The following is a 17,132-nucleotide window of genomic DNA, read 5'->3' as shown; positions in this document are numbered from 1 at the left end:
CAGCTACATGGTACAGTGGATAGAACACTGCTCCTAGAGTTAGAAGGACCCAAGTTCAAATCCAGCCTCAAGACTCTTGACATTTACTAACTGTGTGACCCTGGACAAGTCATGTAACTCTTATTGCTTCACCATCCCTCTCCCTTCCCAAATATTTACTTAATAATTACTCCATGAACAGCAGAGTGTTAAATAATGTGAGGTATAAAAAAGTGCTTGCCCTTAAAGCATTTAAAGCATTTATAAAGGGAAAGTACTAGTATACATGAAACACTTACAGGTTAATAAGTATGTAAAAGTCTGGCTGCTAATGGGGGCAAAGATGTCCTATGAAGAGACCAATCACTGTGGATGAGAATATCAAAGTAGATATCATGAAGAAGAGGGTATTTAATAAGGAATTAGAAAAATGGATAAGATATTACTAGAATCTGGATGGTATTTTCATGGAAGGAGCATAGTACCATTTCTAGGAAATGAGAATTATTCCATAGACAGAAGTGATAAAGAGAGGCAAGCTAGCAGAGTGAAGAGAGCACTGGATTTAAAGTCCTAAGATCTTAGACTGTAGAATCTTGGGCAAAACATTTAATGCCTCAGAGGCTTTCCCTCCATTGACTGAATAGGAGTAAAACTGTTTATTGTTATAATGAGAGGTAGTATGGTACAGTGGTAGAGAAAGTCCAGCAGGAAGAAAGACTTGGGTTCAAGTCCTGCCTCAAAAATATACTAGCCATGTGATCCTGAATAAATCACTTAATCCAGTTTGCCTTAATTTGCATTTATATGTATTTATAAAATGAGCTGGAGAAGGAAATGACAAATCACTCAAGTATTTTTGTCAAGAAAAACCAAATGGGGTCATGAAGAATCAGATATGACAGAACAATAACAAAAATATGCCATGGGATATGAGCAATACAGAAGGAAGTTAAACATGATGGATGAGACAGTATAGAGTACGTAGCCCATAGTTTTTCCTCCACAGATAAATGAACACATAAGGTAGTAGATATATTTAGGATGTTTAACAAGTATGGATGCTAGAAAACGCTCCTTATACTAAGACCAAGTTTATATTACTGCAATTATGTGAACTTGGAGTAGAGATAAGTGACTCATATACTGATGGGGATCAGTGATTCATTTCATAAGCGTGAATATTTTATCTACTGCTGTTTATTATCTTCCTTCCACACTCACTATACTCTTCCTGTGTGATTCTTGTCCACCTCTTTACACAAATATTCTTTAGAATATTATGAATTAACTGAATGCCATGCAGAGTCCCAAAGGTATTTTTTTCCCACTTTAAAAAAAAAAACATAATTCATTCTGCCTACAAAGTGGAACTAAGAAGAGACTGACTTGGGATAATGAACAACTCATACATATAGCATACTTCAACATTTACAATGTGCTACTCTCCCAGCAAGCCTTCTATTTGGTTATATAAGTAGTAAATATCATTTGTATTTATAAATGAGAAAAATAAGGAAGAGAAGATAAAGTAATTTGCCTTTCGTCATACAACTAGAAAATGTCAGTCAAGATTTGAACATAGATTTCCTGACTGCAGGATGAGCATTCTCTCTTCTATAGTATTTAGCACAGTGCCTGGTACATAATAGGTGCTAAATCATTATTGACTGCCTTCTTTCCTATAGGATTATTCATAGGAGCCACTGCTTAATTATTTTGAGAGAGAAAAAGAAAAGACCTATGATAGAAAGACCAAAACCAAACAGAACCTTTCCAAACTAACCATGGGACAAAGAAAATGAATATGATTATGTCAACAAAATAATTGACTTTTTGGGAAGAAAAGTCTACAACAAAACTGAAATTTTATTATAATATCCATGCTTTCTACTTTTGTTTCAAAACAGTACAATGGATAGAGCACTGGCCCTAGAATCAGAAGGATCTTAGTTCAAATTCTGCCTCAGACACCTGACCATTACTCTCTGTGTGACTCTAGGCAAGTCACTCAATGACAATTGCTTCACCAAAAACAAACAAACAAATAAAAACAATGCATACACAAGACTAAGAATTACTTAAAGGTAAAAAAAAATAGTTTCAAAAACTGGAATTTGAAGTTGTGAAGGAACTACTAAAGATAAAAAAAAATAAATTAAGACAAAAGACAAATGAGTAGGGGAAATATAATTCATGATTCTCACTCTAACCCTGATGATATTCTGTTAGGGAATATTATAATAATTGCTTTTGTGATTCACCTAGAGATCACTTTCATTCAATTTTGGCTGATAATAGAACTTCACAGCCACAGAAGACAAAACAATAGATCTATCACTTTATAATTGTTTCTTTTGCTTTCTGCAAGAAACTTTCCTAATAATCAAGTTTTATAAGAATAATAATTCCCTTTCTTCCCTCATCAGAAGACAAAATGGTTAGCTAATATCTCATGCTGGCATAAACAAAACTTTTTCAATGGTATTTCCAACTTTCCTGCCAAGGAAATAATAGAAGTGACAATCAGGAGTAATAGTTCATTTGCCACAGTGTTTTCAATTAAAGTCAAGTAGCTCAAACTTCTCACCTTTTGCAGATATGTCAATGAACAAGTACCTAAGCAGCCCTTTGTATTCACTACTGCTCTGGGTGTGGCTTAAGAAGACTTGTGAAACACAATTATCTGAAAGATCATTACTGACACTGAGATCAAAGCCAGGGGAAACATCCGTGTGTGTGTGTGTGTGTGTGTGTGTGTGTGTGTGTGTGTACAGTCCGCTGTAGGGCATGAGAAAGATCTTAATGTCTTCAAAGTTCATGTAAACACAGCTTTTGGAAAGAAGGGTAGCAAAATATATGCCAAATAAACAACTATGGTATGTAACCTCATGAGGATTGGGTCTCAAAAAAAAAAAAAAAGAAAAGAAAAGAAAAGAAAAGAAAACTGTAGGTCATCAAACAAGAGAGTTCCATTTTATTTGGGGGAGAGTTTGGAGAGAAGAGCATTGTAAAAATAGAATGGTATCTGTCATGGTGTTATAGTAGTGCCCTGGAATGGCATGATCAAGGGTCGGCTGATGTTTTCATTACAACCCCTCTCTTTTCAAGGGGTCATGTTGTGGTCATAAATACTGAGCTCTGTTTCTGCAAGATGAGGCTACACTCACAAACAATTGTTCTTTTTTCCCCCAGAGGGACAAAAAAGCAAACCAAAGAATGAGCTAAGCTTCTGTGCCAAAAATGAGATGTTATGAAACAAAAATCCAGATGTTCACATAAGCAGTGACATAGTATTTTAGTTCATTTCCAAAGGAAAATAGGTCAAGCTCTGATAAATATGAGACATCTTGGAAGGAGGAGAGAATGAATGTAGGAGGAAGAGAAAGATCACAGTTTCATTCATCTAACAACCATCCATCAAGTCTACAGACCATTTTAAAGCATTTTCTACATATAAATCGCTATGTGATAACAAAATGTAATTAACAAAGATGTCCCTCTTAAAAACAAATACTAAGGAAAACAATTACACAAATAATTCATGACAGAGGGGAGAATTAAGTATGGAGGAGGTATTTGGGCAAAGTCCTTTGAAGAACCTGAAGAGGGAAAAGATCATTATTCTCCTTCAGGAGGGGTAATCAGGAAAGTTGGTGGTAATCAGAAAGTGGTATCTGGTCCAATGTCTTGAAGAAAGGGAAAGGGCTCAGAAGGAATTATTCCATGCTTCAGACAAATAACCTAAAGCAAATGCATATATGGAAAGGGAGAATCAGAAGAGGGAGGGGAGAAAAGTCTGGTTAGACTAGAAGTAGAGGACATGAAGGCACATACCATAAGACTAGCAAAGTAAATTGGAATCAGATTAGACCTTAAAATCATAGGGGTTTACTTTTTGTTTTTCAGTCAATGAGGAGTCACTGAGATTTTTACAAATAGAATAATGACAAAAAAGAACAGGGGACTTGGGTATGAGAATTATATATATATATATATATATATATATATATATATATATATATATATATACACACATACAAATATATTCTCTATATATAGAGAGAAAGAGAACACATCTAAGACATACTTCAATCCCTTCTGAAATTATCACTTCAGGAGGAAGAGAGAACTTTGGAAAGTTAAAATTATCCAGTGTACAAGGAATGTTTTGTCCTGAACTCATGATGTTGGACACGATTTAAAAACACACGTATGCCATTTTTTAGCAGATCTTCACAATCCTGATAATTTTGATTATGAAAGGAAATCTTGTAAGTAAAAGAAAAGCTACCAATGTCTTTGTGATAACTTGTTCTTTGTGAATCATTCATTACATGAAGAAAGTGATGGTTGAGTATTGCTTAACTGTTGTTGACATTATAATATAGCACTACTACATTCCTGGTATCATCAGCTCTCATCCTTTGACAGTAAAGCTAATTACCTGTTTCACACTGTTGCTATTATTTAGATATTTTCAAAAGAGTGCCATGAAGTATTCAATACATGTTTTTAAAACTCTCAGACAGACAGAATCTTTTCCCTTAGGACATTTAGGAAGAACTCAGAAAATAACAATGCAATATAGTTACAGATGGGAAAATTGTCTTCAGGAAAAGAAATAGAAAGTACTTAGGTAGTGGTGGTTGCATAAAAGTCCTAGGCCTGTTATGAGGAAACATAATTGCATACTGGGTACATTTATGTATTCTGCTTTATAATATATTGTATGAAAAGACTACAAAAGTGTTTCTATAAACATTTTAGTATTGAAAGCTATTTGTGTAATGATTTTTAAAACTACAGTTAATGAAATGCCAATCTTCATACCTATTTTTGTTACTATTATTATTTTTAATTTTAATTATCATTATAAAACATTCTTTTACCTTACTTAAAGCAGAGAACAAACTTTACCTTTGCACATCTATGCAGCTGGGGAATAAAGAAACTCCCTCCCCCCCCCATACATATACATCTTCATCATTAGAAAGGAGGAATGAATGGAAAATGCTTCTATGAGAGTGATTCTGGGTTCTTTGGTGGAATAAAAGCTAAGAAACTTTTAGTCAAGGTATTGCCATAGTCATGTCATGGAGTTAGTGCATGACTATAAGTTGTACATTAAGAACTCAGTGTCAAGAACTCTACAATGATCAAAACACATTTATTTAAATGTTGTTTCCTGTAATTTGGAACTATGCCAAAAGGGCCATAAAATTGTGCATATCTGTTGACCAGAAATATCCCTGCTAAGTCACAAAGAGATGAAAGAGAAAAAGGATCAACATGAACAAAAATAATTATAATAGCTATTTTTGCAGAAATTGATGGGATGCCCATCAATTAGGGAATGGCTTAACAGGTTACAATATATAATTATGATACAATACTACTGTGCTATAATAAATGATGGGTGAAGGTCAGAAAAACATGGAAAGACTTATTTGAAATGATGCAAAGTAAAGTAAGTAGAACCAGAAGAATATTGTACAAAGTAATTGTAACATTTTAAAGATGACTAACTGTGAAAGACCAAATTACTCTGATCAGTACAACAATCCAAGATGATGCTAAAAGACTCATGATAAAAGATGATATTGAACTGAAAAGATATTGAATGTAGATTGAAGCATATAATTTCTACTTTAAAAAAATTGCAATATGGCTAATATGAAAATATGACTTGCAAAACTTCATATAATGACTACCATATTGCTTACCTCCTCAATGAGTAGGAGAGGGGCTAAAGGAGAAAATGTTGGAATTCAAAATTTTAAAAATGAATTCAAAAAACAAACAAACAAAAATAATGCAGATTAAAAAAAGAAGACAATAAAATGTTCTCTTTCTCAGACTGTGAACTTCATGAAAGCAGGGACTTTTTTGTTGTATGCCCAGGTCTTTCATATAGTGTTTGACACATAGCAGCTGCTTAAATACTTACTTACAAAGGTAGAATCCAGATGACAAGACAAAAGCCTGGGACTTGCCTGATTTCTCCCAAGTTCCCTTCCAAACAACTTTAAATAAAACCTCAAAAAAAATTCTGGAGTAAAAAAATGGAGTGAAATAATTTTTTCAGTCCAAGACAACTTACAACGTCAGCAAGAAAAGTCTGGGAGGCATAGTGGTAGTGAAGCACAGTCAAAGGCAGATTACAGTACCACAGGCTAAAAACCAGAAATTCAAAAGCAGTCTAGGGGAGATTGAATCATCCATGGTTTCTGGTGCTCTCAGCTCACAGCGAGTAAGGGGGTTGAATAACTTAACAAAAGGAGATTACAGAGCTGAATTTACTGGCACTAGGTGCAGGACTCTATTGCATTGCCCACAAATGGATCCCTGCTATCATCCTGGGTTGCAATTTCAGGATGAAGAGGAGCAGTAGTACACCAAAACTTGTGGTTATAGGAAAGCAGGGATCCTATTTCCAGGGTGGAAAAGAATACTTGTGATTGTTCACAAATTAGGAGAGTAGTAGACACACCTCTCATACCACCTCAAAAGACTCAAAAACTTACAGGTCCCCAGAATTATCTCTGAAAATACCTGCACAAATAACCTAAAGTGTGAGCTGTGCCCTTTTGAACCCTAGAACAGAACTCAACTTTAATATAAAGCTAAAAATCAAAAAAGAGGTTGGAAAATGAGCAAACAAAAAGTTACTGTAGTGAGATGGAAGAGCAAAATGCAAACTTAGAAGAAGACAACAAACTCAAAACTGCTATATCCAAAACTTCAAAGATAAATGTGAACTGATCTCAGGTCCAAAAAGAATTTATGATAAAGTTCAAAAAAGAGTTTTAAAAGCACATAAGAGAGGTAGGAAAAAATGGGAAAAAGAAATGAGAGCGAAGCAAGAAAATCATGAAAAAAGAGTCAACAACTTAGTAAAGGAAACACAAAACATAATATTAAAGAAAATAATATCTTAAAAAAAGAATACGTCATATGATCAAAGCAGCACAAAAATTTACTGAAGAAAAGAACTCCTAAAAAGTAGAATTAGCAAGTAGAAAAGGAGGCACAAAAATTTATTGAAGAAAATAATTTCTTAAAAATTAGAATTGAGCAAGTGCAATGGACTGCAGGTGGAGTTGTGAACTGAACCAACCATTCTGGGCAGCAATTTCAAGCTCTGCCCAAAGGGCTATAAAACAAAGCAATACCACTACTATGTCTAAATCCCAAAGAAATGAAAAAAAGCCAAAAAACAAAAGGAAAAAGGAACTAGTTGTACAAAAAAAATCTTAAACTGGGGAATAGGTGTGCCATACGATTATGATGAAATGCTGTTGTGCTATAAGAAATGATGGAAAAGATGCTCTCAGAAAAATCTGGGAACACATGAACTGATGCAAAGTAAAGTGAGCAGAATCAGGAGAACAATGAAACTAGTAATATTGAAGGATGATCAACTGTGAATGACTTAGCTATTCTCAGCAGTGTAACAATCCAAGATAATTCTGAAGGTCTTATGAAAAATCCTATAAATCTACAAAGAAAGAATTGATGAGGTCTGAATATAGATTTGAGTATACTTTTTTCTTTATTTTTCTAGGGATTTTTTGGTTTGTTTTCTTTCACAAGACATGTATATGGAAACATTTTGCATGACTGCACATGTATAACATCATATTACTTGCTTTCTCAATGAGGGGGGAAAGTAGGAAGGGAGGGAGAGACTTTGGAACTTGAAATTTTTTAAAACAAATGTTAAAAATGTTTTTATATGCAACTTGGAGAATATGAAGTATTAAATATTTAAAAATAAATACTGACATGTGTAGAATATTATGTTTCATGCTAGAAACAGCATCTTAGAAAGAATACTGACAAGATTGAGTATACTCAAAGGAAGGTGATCAACAAAATGATAATACTGGTGATCATGATTTCCAAGGGCTCACTGAAGGAAATGGTGATGTTTAATCAGGAGAAGACTTCAAAGAATCATAATAGTGTTCTTCAAATTTAGAAGGTTGTCTTTTAAAAGAGGGATTAGACTTCTGACAGACCTAAGAGTAATGGGTAGAAAATTTTTGGAGAGGCAGATTTCTTGCCAGGGAGAAAAGACTTGCCAGTAAGCCCAGTTCTTATGGTCATGCACAGCGTGTTTAGTTGCTGCAATCCCTATGTGGCCTTTGGAACATGCACAGACATTATGTAATTGGATCTTGTCCACCAAACCAAATGATGAAGAGGAGCTTTTGTCTGGCTTTTTCAGAGCAGGGTATGGTAGAATGCAGAAGTGGGAAATGCTATAAATCTCTATATCAAGGGATAGGCCATTAGAGGCCTCTTTCCCCACTGGGTGGGAAGCCTAACAAGCAAGTGGCCCATCAGCATATAACCCTGATGCTATTTGTATCTTTTTGCATTTATTTTTTCCACTTTTAGATAAAGGAATGTTGGAGAGAGCTAAAACCTCTGAAAGATCAGCATGGTGAACCACCAGAGATCCAGCATCTGTAGACTGGGCCAGGTTTGGCATTGAGCCTGACCAGTAGCAGGAGGGATCCATTCTTATCATTAAGGTGCTGAAATCAAATTGGGATTAATTCAGTAGGAATAAGATTAAGAATAGCTGGAATAAGGATTCACCCACAAGTTTTGATACATTTGGAAGTGAACTTGGTAGGGTATGTGCTATATGGAAATAGCTTTAGGCTTGATGTTATTCTCCTTCAGGACTAAGGTGCCATAAGGGAGAGTGCTTTCTCATGGGTAAGAGAAAAATATTTATATTTCTATTCTTGCTATCTCTTTGCAGTAAATATCTCAGTGTAAAAAGTAGTAGCAGTGGTGGCAGAAGTTGGTGCTCCTATTGTTCAGTCATATCTGACTTTACATTAGGGATTTTCTTGGCAAAGATACTGAAGTGGTTTATAATTTACTTCTCTGGCTCATTTTATAGAGGAAAAAACTGAGGAAGTGGGGTTAAATAACTTACCAGATTTGACCCTCAGGACCAGATTTGAACTCAGGAAGTTGAGTCTACCTGATTTCAGATCAGAAACTATCTACTTTGCTACCTAGCCGCATTGTAAATGCAAATTTATATTATTTGTTTAGGTGAAATTGGGTCACTAATCACTGGGTAGACACACTAGGGTAAATATATCACAATGTGGGCTTGAGCCAACAGCATTAGAAGCTTAAGGGTATTCCCCTAGAACCCTGTGAGGGAGATGTAGATGATCTCATTCTGGAAAAGTGATTCTGGAGGACTGCTATATAAAAGAAAATTCTTAATAAGTCATAGCTGTGTGAAAGTGTGAAGTAGATTGCCTCTGGAAATGGTAAATTTCCCTTCTGGAGAATTTTAAGCAGAGGCAGGATGACCAACTGTCTAGAATGGTGTAAAGGGATTTCTGTCCAAATATAAGTTTGATTAAATGACTCTTAGGACATCTCTACTATTGAGGCAGCTGGTGGCACAGTGGATATAGTGCTTGGTTCTGGAATCAATAAGATCTGAATTAAAATCCATCCCCTGATACTTACTAGATGTGTGACATTGGATAAGTTACTTCATCTCTGCCTCAGTTCCCTGAAGTGTAAAATGGAGATAATAATAGCACCTACTTCCAAAGGAGCTGTGAGGATCAAATGAGACAATATTTGTATGACATTTTTCCACTTCCTATCTTTCCCTTATCCAGGCTATTCTGCACAATGCTGCCAGATTCACTTTCCTTACACATGACTCACATCATGTTAGGCTCTATTCAAAAACCTCTATTCAAATCCCTATCCACACAGAGTGAAACCCAAAATTTTTTACCTGGCCTTCAAAATACCTTTCCAGCCTTACTTCCCATTATTCACTTGCCTGTACTTTCTACTCTAATCCAATTCAGACGACTTTTCATTCCTTAAACATGTTCCATGCTTTTCTGTTTCTTTTTCTTGTAACAGTTCTTTTAACTTTCTCAGTCCATTCTATCTCATAAAGCTCAGTTGGAATGTCGCTTTCTTTCAGAAGCAATCTCTTTCTCCTATGAACTATATAGTACTTTATTTGTACCTCTTTACTGTACTATATTCTAATTTATAGTGTCGCATATCTATATGTCTAAATTGTAAGTTCATGATGGCTAAGTCAGTGTTATACATAATTGCATCTTCTCCTAGAACCATGCTTTGGCACACAGCACTAAATATTTGTTGAATGAAGCTGTATTGCTCTTTAATAAATATGAATTAGTTATCTTCATTGTACTAAGCACTTCACTAAAACTGCAATCCAAAAATTCAAAACTGGGAATAAGTGCAATATTGCATTCTTAAATATTGAATCTATTTAGTAACAAGCTAATAACCCTAAATAATCACTCTTTATGGGATTCTCAGTTATGGGTTTACCACTGAAATATGCAAGTCCTTCACATATTTCCCTCATTAGAATCCCACAACTTGGCAGACTGGTTGTATGTGATATATGTCTTACAACATATCCCCAAATCTTTCTAGGAAAGTTATCCCATAACAGCCTTTATATTTTGAACACATGATGCATTTTCAAAAGTTTTGTGTTTTATTTGTAAAGATTTTTATATATAAACATAGAAACAGTTCTTTCAGCAATCTGAAAGAACTGTATCCAAAATACACAGCACAGGTTAAAAAGCAATTTGACCGCTAGCTCAAACAATCTTATCTGTTGTCATTTCCTGAAAACTTGTGCATATAGCTGTCAATCATAACATCAAAACAGAATTTCTGCTTCTGTAGCTATGTTTATCAAAAGAATAACTGAATATCAGATCCTGAGCATACTGATGACCTGACTAAAAATAATCATACCAAAACATCTTAAGATAACATGGCATAATGGAAAAAGGACTAGATTTGGTGACAGAAACACTTTTATTCTAGTCCTGCTTCTGACATATACTCACTGTTTGACTCTAAGCAAATTACTGAACCCTATAAGGCAGTATAATACAGAGGAATTGCCAATCTGCATATGTAAAGGGAATTTCACCCTGGGCATCCCATTACTCCAGTAGTATAGTCAAAAGTCTAACAAAAAAGCAAATATATACAGATTTTTGAGTCTCTAGGTTCCTGAAACCCACAGAAAGACATCATTCTTGGTGTTTCAAATAAGTGTTTTAAAAAATATAGCTAGCATGCTTTTAAAATACAAGATCAAATAGAAAGTCTCCTCTTCCCCAACTCTGGTTAGTAATAAATAAAATGAATTCACTTTTCTACATTGTAGCCTATTATCCACTATTACTCCCCATGCACAAGTGCTAATTCCAAAATCTTTTGTTATTCACTTACTTCTCTTTACTTGGATCTGTCTATACCGATGGCTGTTTTTAAAATAGTGAATCTGTACCTTGTTGGCAGAATTCATTCCAAGAGGAAAATCCCAATCTACTTCTCTGAGTTTTCTTTGCCTTGCCCACTCACTAACACAGGGATTGTAGAGGACAGGCCAATTCAACTCTGCTGCTTTAGTAGTTATTCCTTTTGATCTTCCAGAACAATGGGTGGAGCTTCTTTTGTCTCCTTAGTTAAAACATAGTGTGTGTTTCTCTCCTGTTTCTCTGCCCCATGGAGGCTCTGAGTAAACCCTAAGGCCTTTCTTGCTTGAAAATATTTTCTGGAAATGTATCTTGCCATTAGAAGTGTTCCAAGTTCAACTATCTCCTGCCATTTTAAACCTCCTTCTACAATCTCTGTCCCATCTTAATAACACCTATTGTCTGTCACTTTTGTAAAAAAAATAAATACCGAGGGAGACACCCATTCAATAACTAAGGTGAATGAATCATACACAGTTCTTAAAAATATATTACTTCAAAAACATGAATGTAATTGTTGCCCAGTTTGTACTGCACAGAATGATCAATATTATATAGCAAATTGAGTATATAGAAATATGTACATTATAGATAAATAATATACAAGAATGATGAAAATTCATCTTATTTAACTCTTCTTTGTAGAATACCATGTCATAAACATGTAAAGAAAATGTTCTTTGGTTTTCTTGGCTGACACAGTTATTATTGAAAACTTTACATCTGAAAAGTATTTTAAAATTATTTTGATGGTTCTCATAACACTCCTACAGAGAATTTTGCAGAAGAGGATATCCTGATAGAAAAGGTCAGTGACTTTACCAAGCCCACAAGTATCAGAAGAAGAATTATAATTCACAATTTATATACCTGTCATTCATAACTATGTCCACCAAACCTCCAAAGCTTTTTGTAATATAGTCATTCATGTGTGTATATCTATCTATATCTTATCTGATTTTACTTAGTTTTTTTAATTAATATTTATCAATTAGGAATCATATCTAATTAATTTGGCTCACAGTTTATGGCTTAAACAGCCTCATATTACAGACTTGAATGCAATTTCAAAATATTCAGTTTGGTATTAGCCAGCCATAACCATGGCATTCTAGGGTGAAATAGGGATACACACAATAACTAGTAAAAAAACGACTTCCATTTAAAGCACTTCTGAAATATTCAAGAGCTAGCACTGTCTTTCAATTTAATCACCTATAGCTAAAAAATGTTTCATACAATATAATCTCTCACAAATGGTCAATATTTTCCACCCTATTTTCCCTCTAGTTCTACCTATTTATGATTTGTGAGTAGAAGTTACTTTACAGTACAACCTATCCTGTTAAATACACAATACTGCCTTTTCTTTAAACAGCCAGAAACCACATTTTATCAAAGGAGGGTGAAAACAATAGATTAAAAATTATTAAACTTCTATTATGTACTAGGCATTGTGCTAAGCATTTTACAAATATTATCTCATTTGAACCTCACGGTAATCCTGACAAGTAGGGGCTATTACTATTTCCATCATAAGGTAGACAGGGGCCAAGTGACTTGTCCAAGATCACATCACTTGTACGTTTGAAGTCAAATTTGAATTCAGGTTTTCCTGAGTCTAGGTCCAAGACTCTAACCACTGTGTCACTCATCTGTCTTTAATAATGTAGTTATATTTTTACTTTGAAAGAGAAACCTAAATGTTACCATAGTTGTTATCCTTCAAATTCAAAGGAGACCAAAATGATATCATTATGTTTGGGTCAAGACACACTGTGTTCAATTGTAGCTGATCATTGAGCTTGGAAGACTCTACCACAGGCTGGGCTCAAACAGCCTGTAAATGTTACCATATGTATGTGCTATAGGGTGAAGCAAACTGAAATAATGGGGAATATGTAATTAAAGTTATGCATATCTTTGATTATTTGTCAATTTTTATATTATCTTCTCTTTGCCTTAGAGATACAAATGTCTCTTATTGAAGAACGGAAACAGGAAGGAACATTCTGTTATCACAAGATAACTTTGTAGTTCTTTTGTTCTAGCTCATTAATTTAGAAGTTAAAAGAAGCTAAATGCAGCAACATATGGAAAAATAAGACCTGAGGCAAACCACTACAATTCTCTGGGTCTCAGTTTCCTCAACTGTAAAGTGAAATGATCAGAGCAGATGTCCTCTAAATTTTCTTTAAGCACTAAAATTTCATATTATATATAACTCAAATTAAAATCCCTACTAAACATGTAATCTGCATCAGCTACCTACATTTCCCTACCATTCAATTTATTTGCTTCATCTTTACAAGCCTCAGTTTCCTCTTTTTACAGATGAAAATTAGACTAGAAACCTTAAAAGTCAGTTCAAGCATTAAATCCAATCAACCTACAATCATGTTCAATCTGGCTCCTATTTTTACAACTTCATTAAACTTCACTTTTAAAGTTCATTAATATACCATTAGTGGCTAAATTCCAAAGCATTTTTTTAATCTTAGTCTTTTCTGACCTCTCTGACACATTTGGACATTGCTAACCTTCCTGCAAGGAGGGAATGGGTTTCAGGCAGGGAGGATGGACAGAGACAAGATGGAATGCCATGAATGAGGGCCAGTGAAAAGGCCACGTTTGCTGGCTCATGTAGCGAGGAAGAGGGAGTTATATTCAAGGACAGTGAAAAGATAGGTTGTATAGGGTTTTAAAAGCTGAACAGATAAGGGTTTGTTTAAATGGGGAATCATGTGGTCAGATCCATACTTAGAGAAAACCACTTTGGCAGCAGTGTGTAATATATTAGAGTGGAAATATACTTGAGGTAGAAAGACCAATAAAGACACTATTGTAATGCTCTAAGTGAGAGGTGATGATGACTTGAATTAAGGTGGTAGCTGTGCAAATGGAAAGACAGGATAGGATATGTTAGAAGCTGTAAAAGTACAAAGATTTAGCAACTGATTGGATGTGGGGTGTGGGAGAATAAGGAATTTATAATAATGATGAGCTTACAAACTTGGACAACTGAAAGTATGGTAGTACCTTTGACAGAAATAGGGAAGTGTGGAAAAAGAGAGTATTGAGAGTAAAAGATAAATTCAGTTTTAGATATGTTGATATCAAGATACTTTCAAGACATTCAGTGTGAAATTTTCAATAGGCAATTAACAATGATGGAGGACTGAAGTTCAGAGGAGAGATGGGGCTAGATAATAGACATCCAGGAATCATCTGCATAGATCTGATACAAATAAATTTAAGCTCTTATCATTCAGTACCTAGCAAAGTGCTTTGCACTGAGTAGATTTTAACAAATGTCCATTGAATGAAAGAACAAATTGTGCAACCTTATCACAGTCTTATGAATGAATTGGTGAATAAGTTTAAATGTATTTATTTAGAACATTATATAATCATTTACTTTTTGCATTAAATGAAACATTTTATTTACCTGCAAAGAGGTTCTACAAGATCCTTTTCAAGAAAATCATGATCTTTCTTTACAGCTGTGATGTTGATGGGAAATTGTGAATCTACAAAAAAAAAAAAAAAAAAAAGATACAAACATTTGATTTAATAATAAAAAGAATTCATGAGGATCATAGTACTTTGTTTTTGAGAGGACATCTATTTTAGCCATTAAAATGCTACATAACCCATGAATCTAAATGATAGTTATTCCTGGGTAAAAACTTTGTTGACACAGTTTAAGAGAGCAGATGGTTTTATTGTAAATGTGATAAATGCTTTTAAAAGTGTGAAGAAAATTTGAGTTATGACAACAATTATATGCCTGACCTTGGGCATGATCAAATATTAAGCAGCCCAAGCTTTTCTAGCTTCACATTATCAAAGAGGTATGTTGATCTGAGCTCTGAGAAACATTCTTAGAGTTGACATCTGTACTAAGACCACTTATTCACACTCAACTAAATTTATGAGCTATCTGGCTTGAATAGACATATTCACTTTCAGGACAGAAAAATGTTTTTGCCTTTAGTTTCTAAAATGCCTGCCAAAATCCAAAAACCTCAAAAACTTTCTTTTTATTAAGATTAGTAAAAACGTTTCTAAGAGTACACTTTGCCTACACTGCCACAAAAAGCTAACCATTCTCCTAATAGTATACGGAGAAATTAGTTTCATGCTAACACCATGCTCTGCACTAAGACCACCATGGCATCCCCAGTCACTTGGTAATTCTCCAAAATACCATCAATCATGCATGAGAAACTTGTAAATCACTATTCAGGACTAAGTATTATTAGTCATATATAATGGGTCAGAATATTAATTCTCACCATTATGATTTGCATTATGCTCCTTTCTGTTTACTATTTTATATTTTTGACTCCTAAGACCCTAAATTCTTTTAAAAACTTTTTATTTTCTTTAATACACATTGTTTTATGAATCATATTGGGAGAGAAAAATCAGAGCAAAAGGGAAAAAGCATGGGAGAGGGAAAAAACAGATAAAAGAAGTGAACATAGCATGTCTTGATTTGTATTCGATATCCATAGTTCTTTTTCTGGTTGTAGATGGTGCTTTCTATCCAAAGTCTATTGGAATTGTTTTGGATCATTCAATCACTGAAAAGAACTAAGTCTCTCATAGTTAATCATTACATATTCTTGCTGTTATTGTGTACAATGTATTCTTGGTTCTATTTGTTTCGCTCAGCATCAGTTCGTGTAAATCTTTCCAAGCCTTTATAAATTCAGTTTGTTCATCATTTTTATAGAACAATAATATTCCATTATCCTCATATACCACAACTTATTTAGCTATTCCCTAATTGATGCGAAGTCCCTAAATTCAAGACAAGTTATATCTCATTTATTTGTACTCATTGATATGTAAACTGCAACTTACAATAATAAACACTATTCCCCCTCTGGTAGCCAGAGTTATGAAACTGAATTTCAGCCAAGTTAAGATAAATATTGTCTCATTCATAATACATTCAACATATCTGTTTATATGCATCTGGTGAAGCACAGCTTTATTAAGATTTATATGAATTTCTCATTAATTATATATGAGTGTTTCACATTTAAAACTAAGAATATTTTGGATTTACATGGAACCTTTTGTTGAAAGAATCCAGAGTATGCTCACACACCCTTCTTTCTCCCTCCTATTCCAGGGAGAGAAGGGAAATTGAGTATTTTATAGAAGAAAGTAGGGTACAAAGAGGTTGCTTCGTCACAGCTCCATAAATCAGCTAGGGCTTGATTTAGTTCAGTGTTCTCTATTCCTCAGTCTCTACATATCATCCACAGAGATAAATGTGCAGAATTTGTGAAGTAAAGATGACAGTGTTTATAAATGAAAATGTTTCAGTAGCCATTAGTTGTAGTTGGTAAGCTTTAGTACAATTTTAAAGGCAGGTGGTTCATTTGATTAACCTACTACATCAGTTCAAGTTAACAAAAAACGAAGAGTTCCATAGGCAACTATACACTGAAAATGTGTGATCCAAAAAGTTTATCAAGATTTTTATTTCCACTGAGTGGATGCCCATCAGTTGAAGAACAGCTGAGTAAGTTATGGTATATGAATGTAATGGAATATTATTATTCTATAAGAAATGATCAGTAGGATGATTTCAGAAAGGTCTGGAGAGACTCACATGAATTGATACTAAATGAAGTGAGTAGAACCAAGAGAACATTGTACACAGCAACTACAAGATTTTGTGATGATCAACTGTGATGAACCTGGCTCTTTTAAACAATGAGGTGATTCAGGCTAATTACAAAAGACTTGTGATAGAGAGAGCCATCTGCATCCAAAGAGAAGGCTACAAGGACTGAATCTGGATTA

General features: G+C 34.3%; 1 protein-coding gene across 4 annotated transcripts in view; it reads right to left on the bottom strand.

Annotated features, from left to right (window-relative positions):
• STARD13 (StAR related lipid transfer domain containing 13) overlaps nucleotides 1-17,132 on the bottom strand; it is a 285,280-nt gene that overhangs the window by 62,064 nt on the left and 206,084 nt on the right. For all 4 annotated transcript variants that reach the window (XM_031963687.1, XM_012545229.3, XM_023499614.2 and 1 more), the window contains exon 3: nucleotides 14,755-14,836. In XM_031963687.1, coding sequence (XP_031819547.1) covers nucleotides 14,755-14,836 — 82 coding nt within the window. The remainder of the gene's footprint in view (nucleotides 1-14,754; nucleotides 14,837-17,132) is intronic.

This window comes from Sarcophilus harrisii, chromosome 3 (genome assembly GCF_902635505.1).
Source record: "Sarcophilus harrisii chromosome 3, mSarHar1.11, whole genome shotgun sequence".
NCBI lineage: Eukaryota > Metazoa > Chordata > Mammalia > Dasyuromorphia > Dasyuridae > Sarcophilus > Sarcophilus harrisii.
Note: the sequence above shows the minus strand (reverse complement) of the source record. Positions and strands in the feature narration are given on the sequence as shown.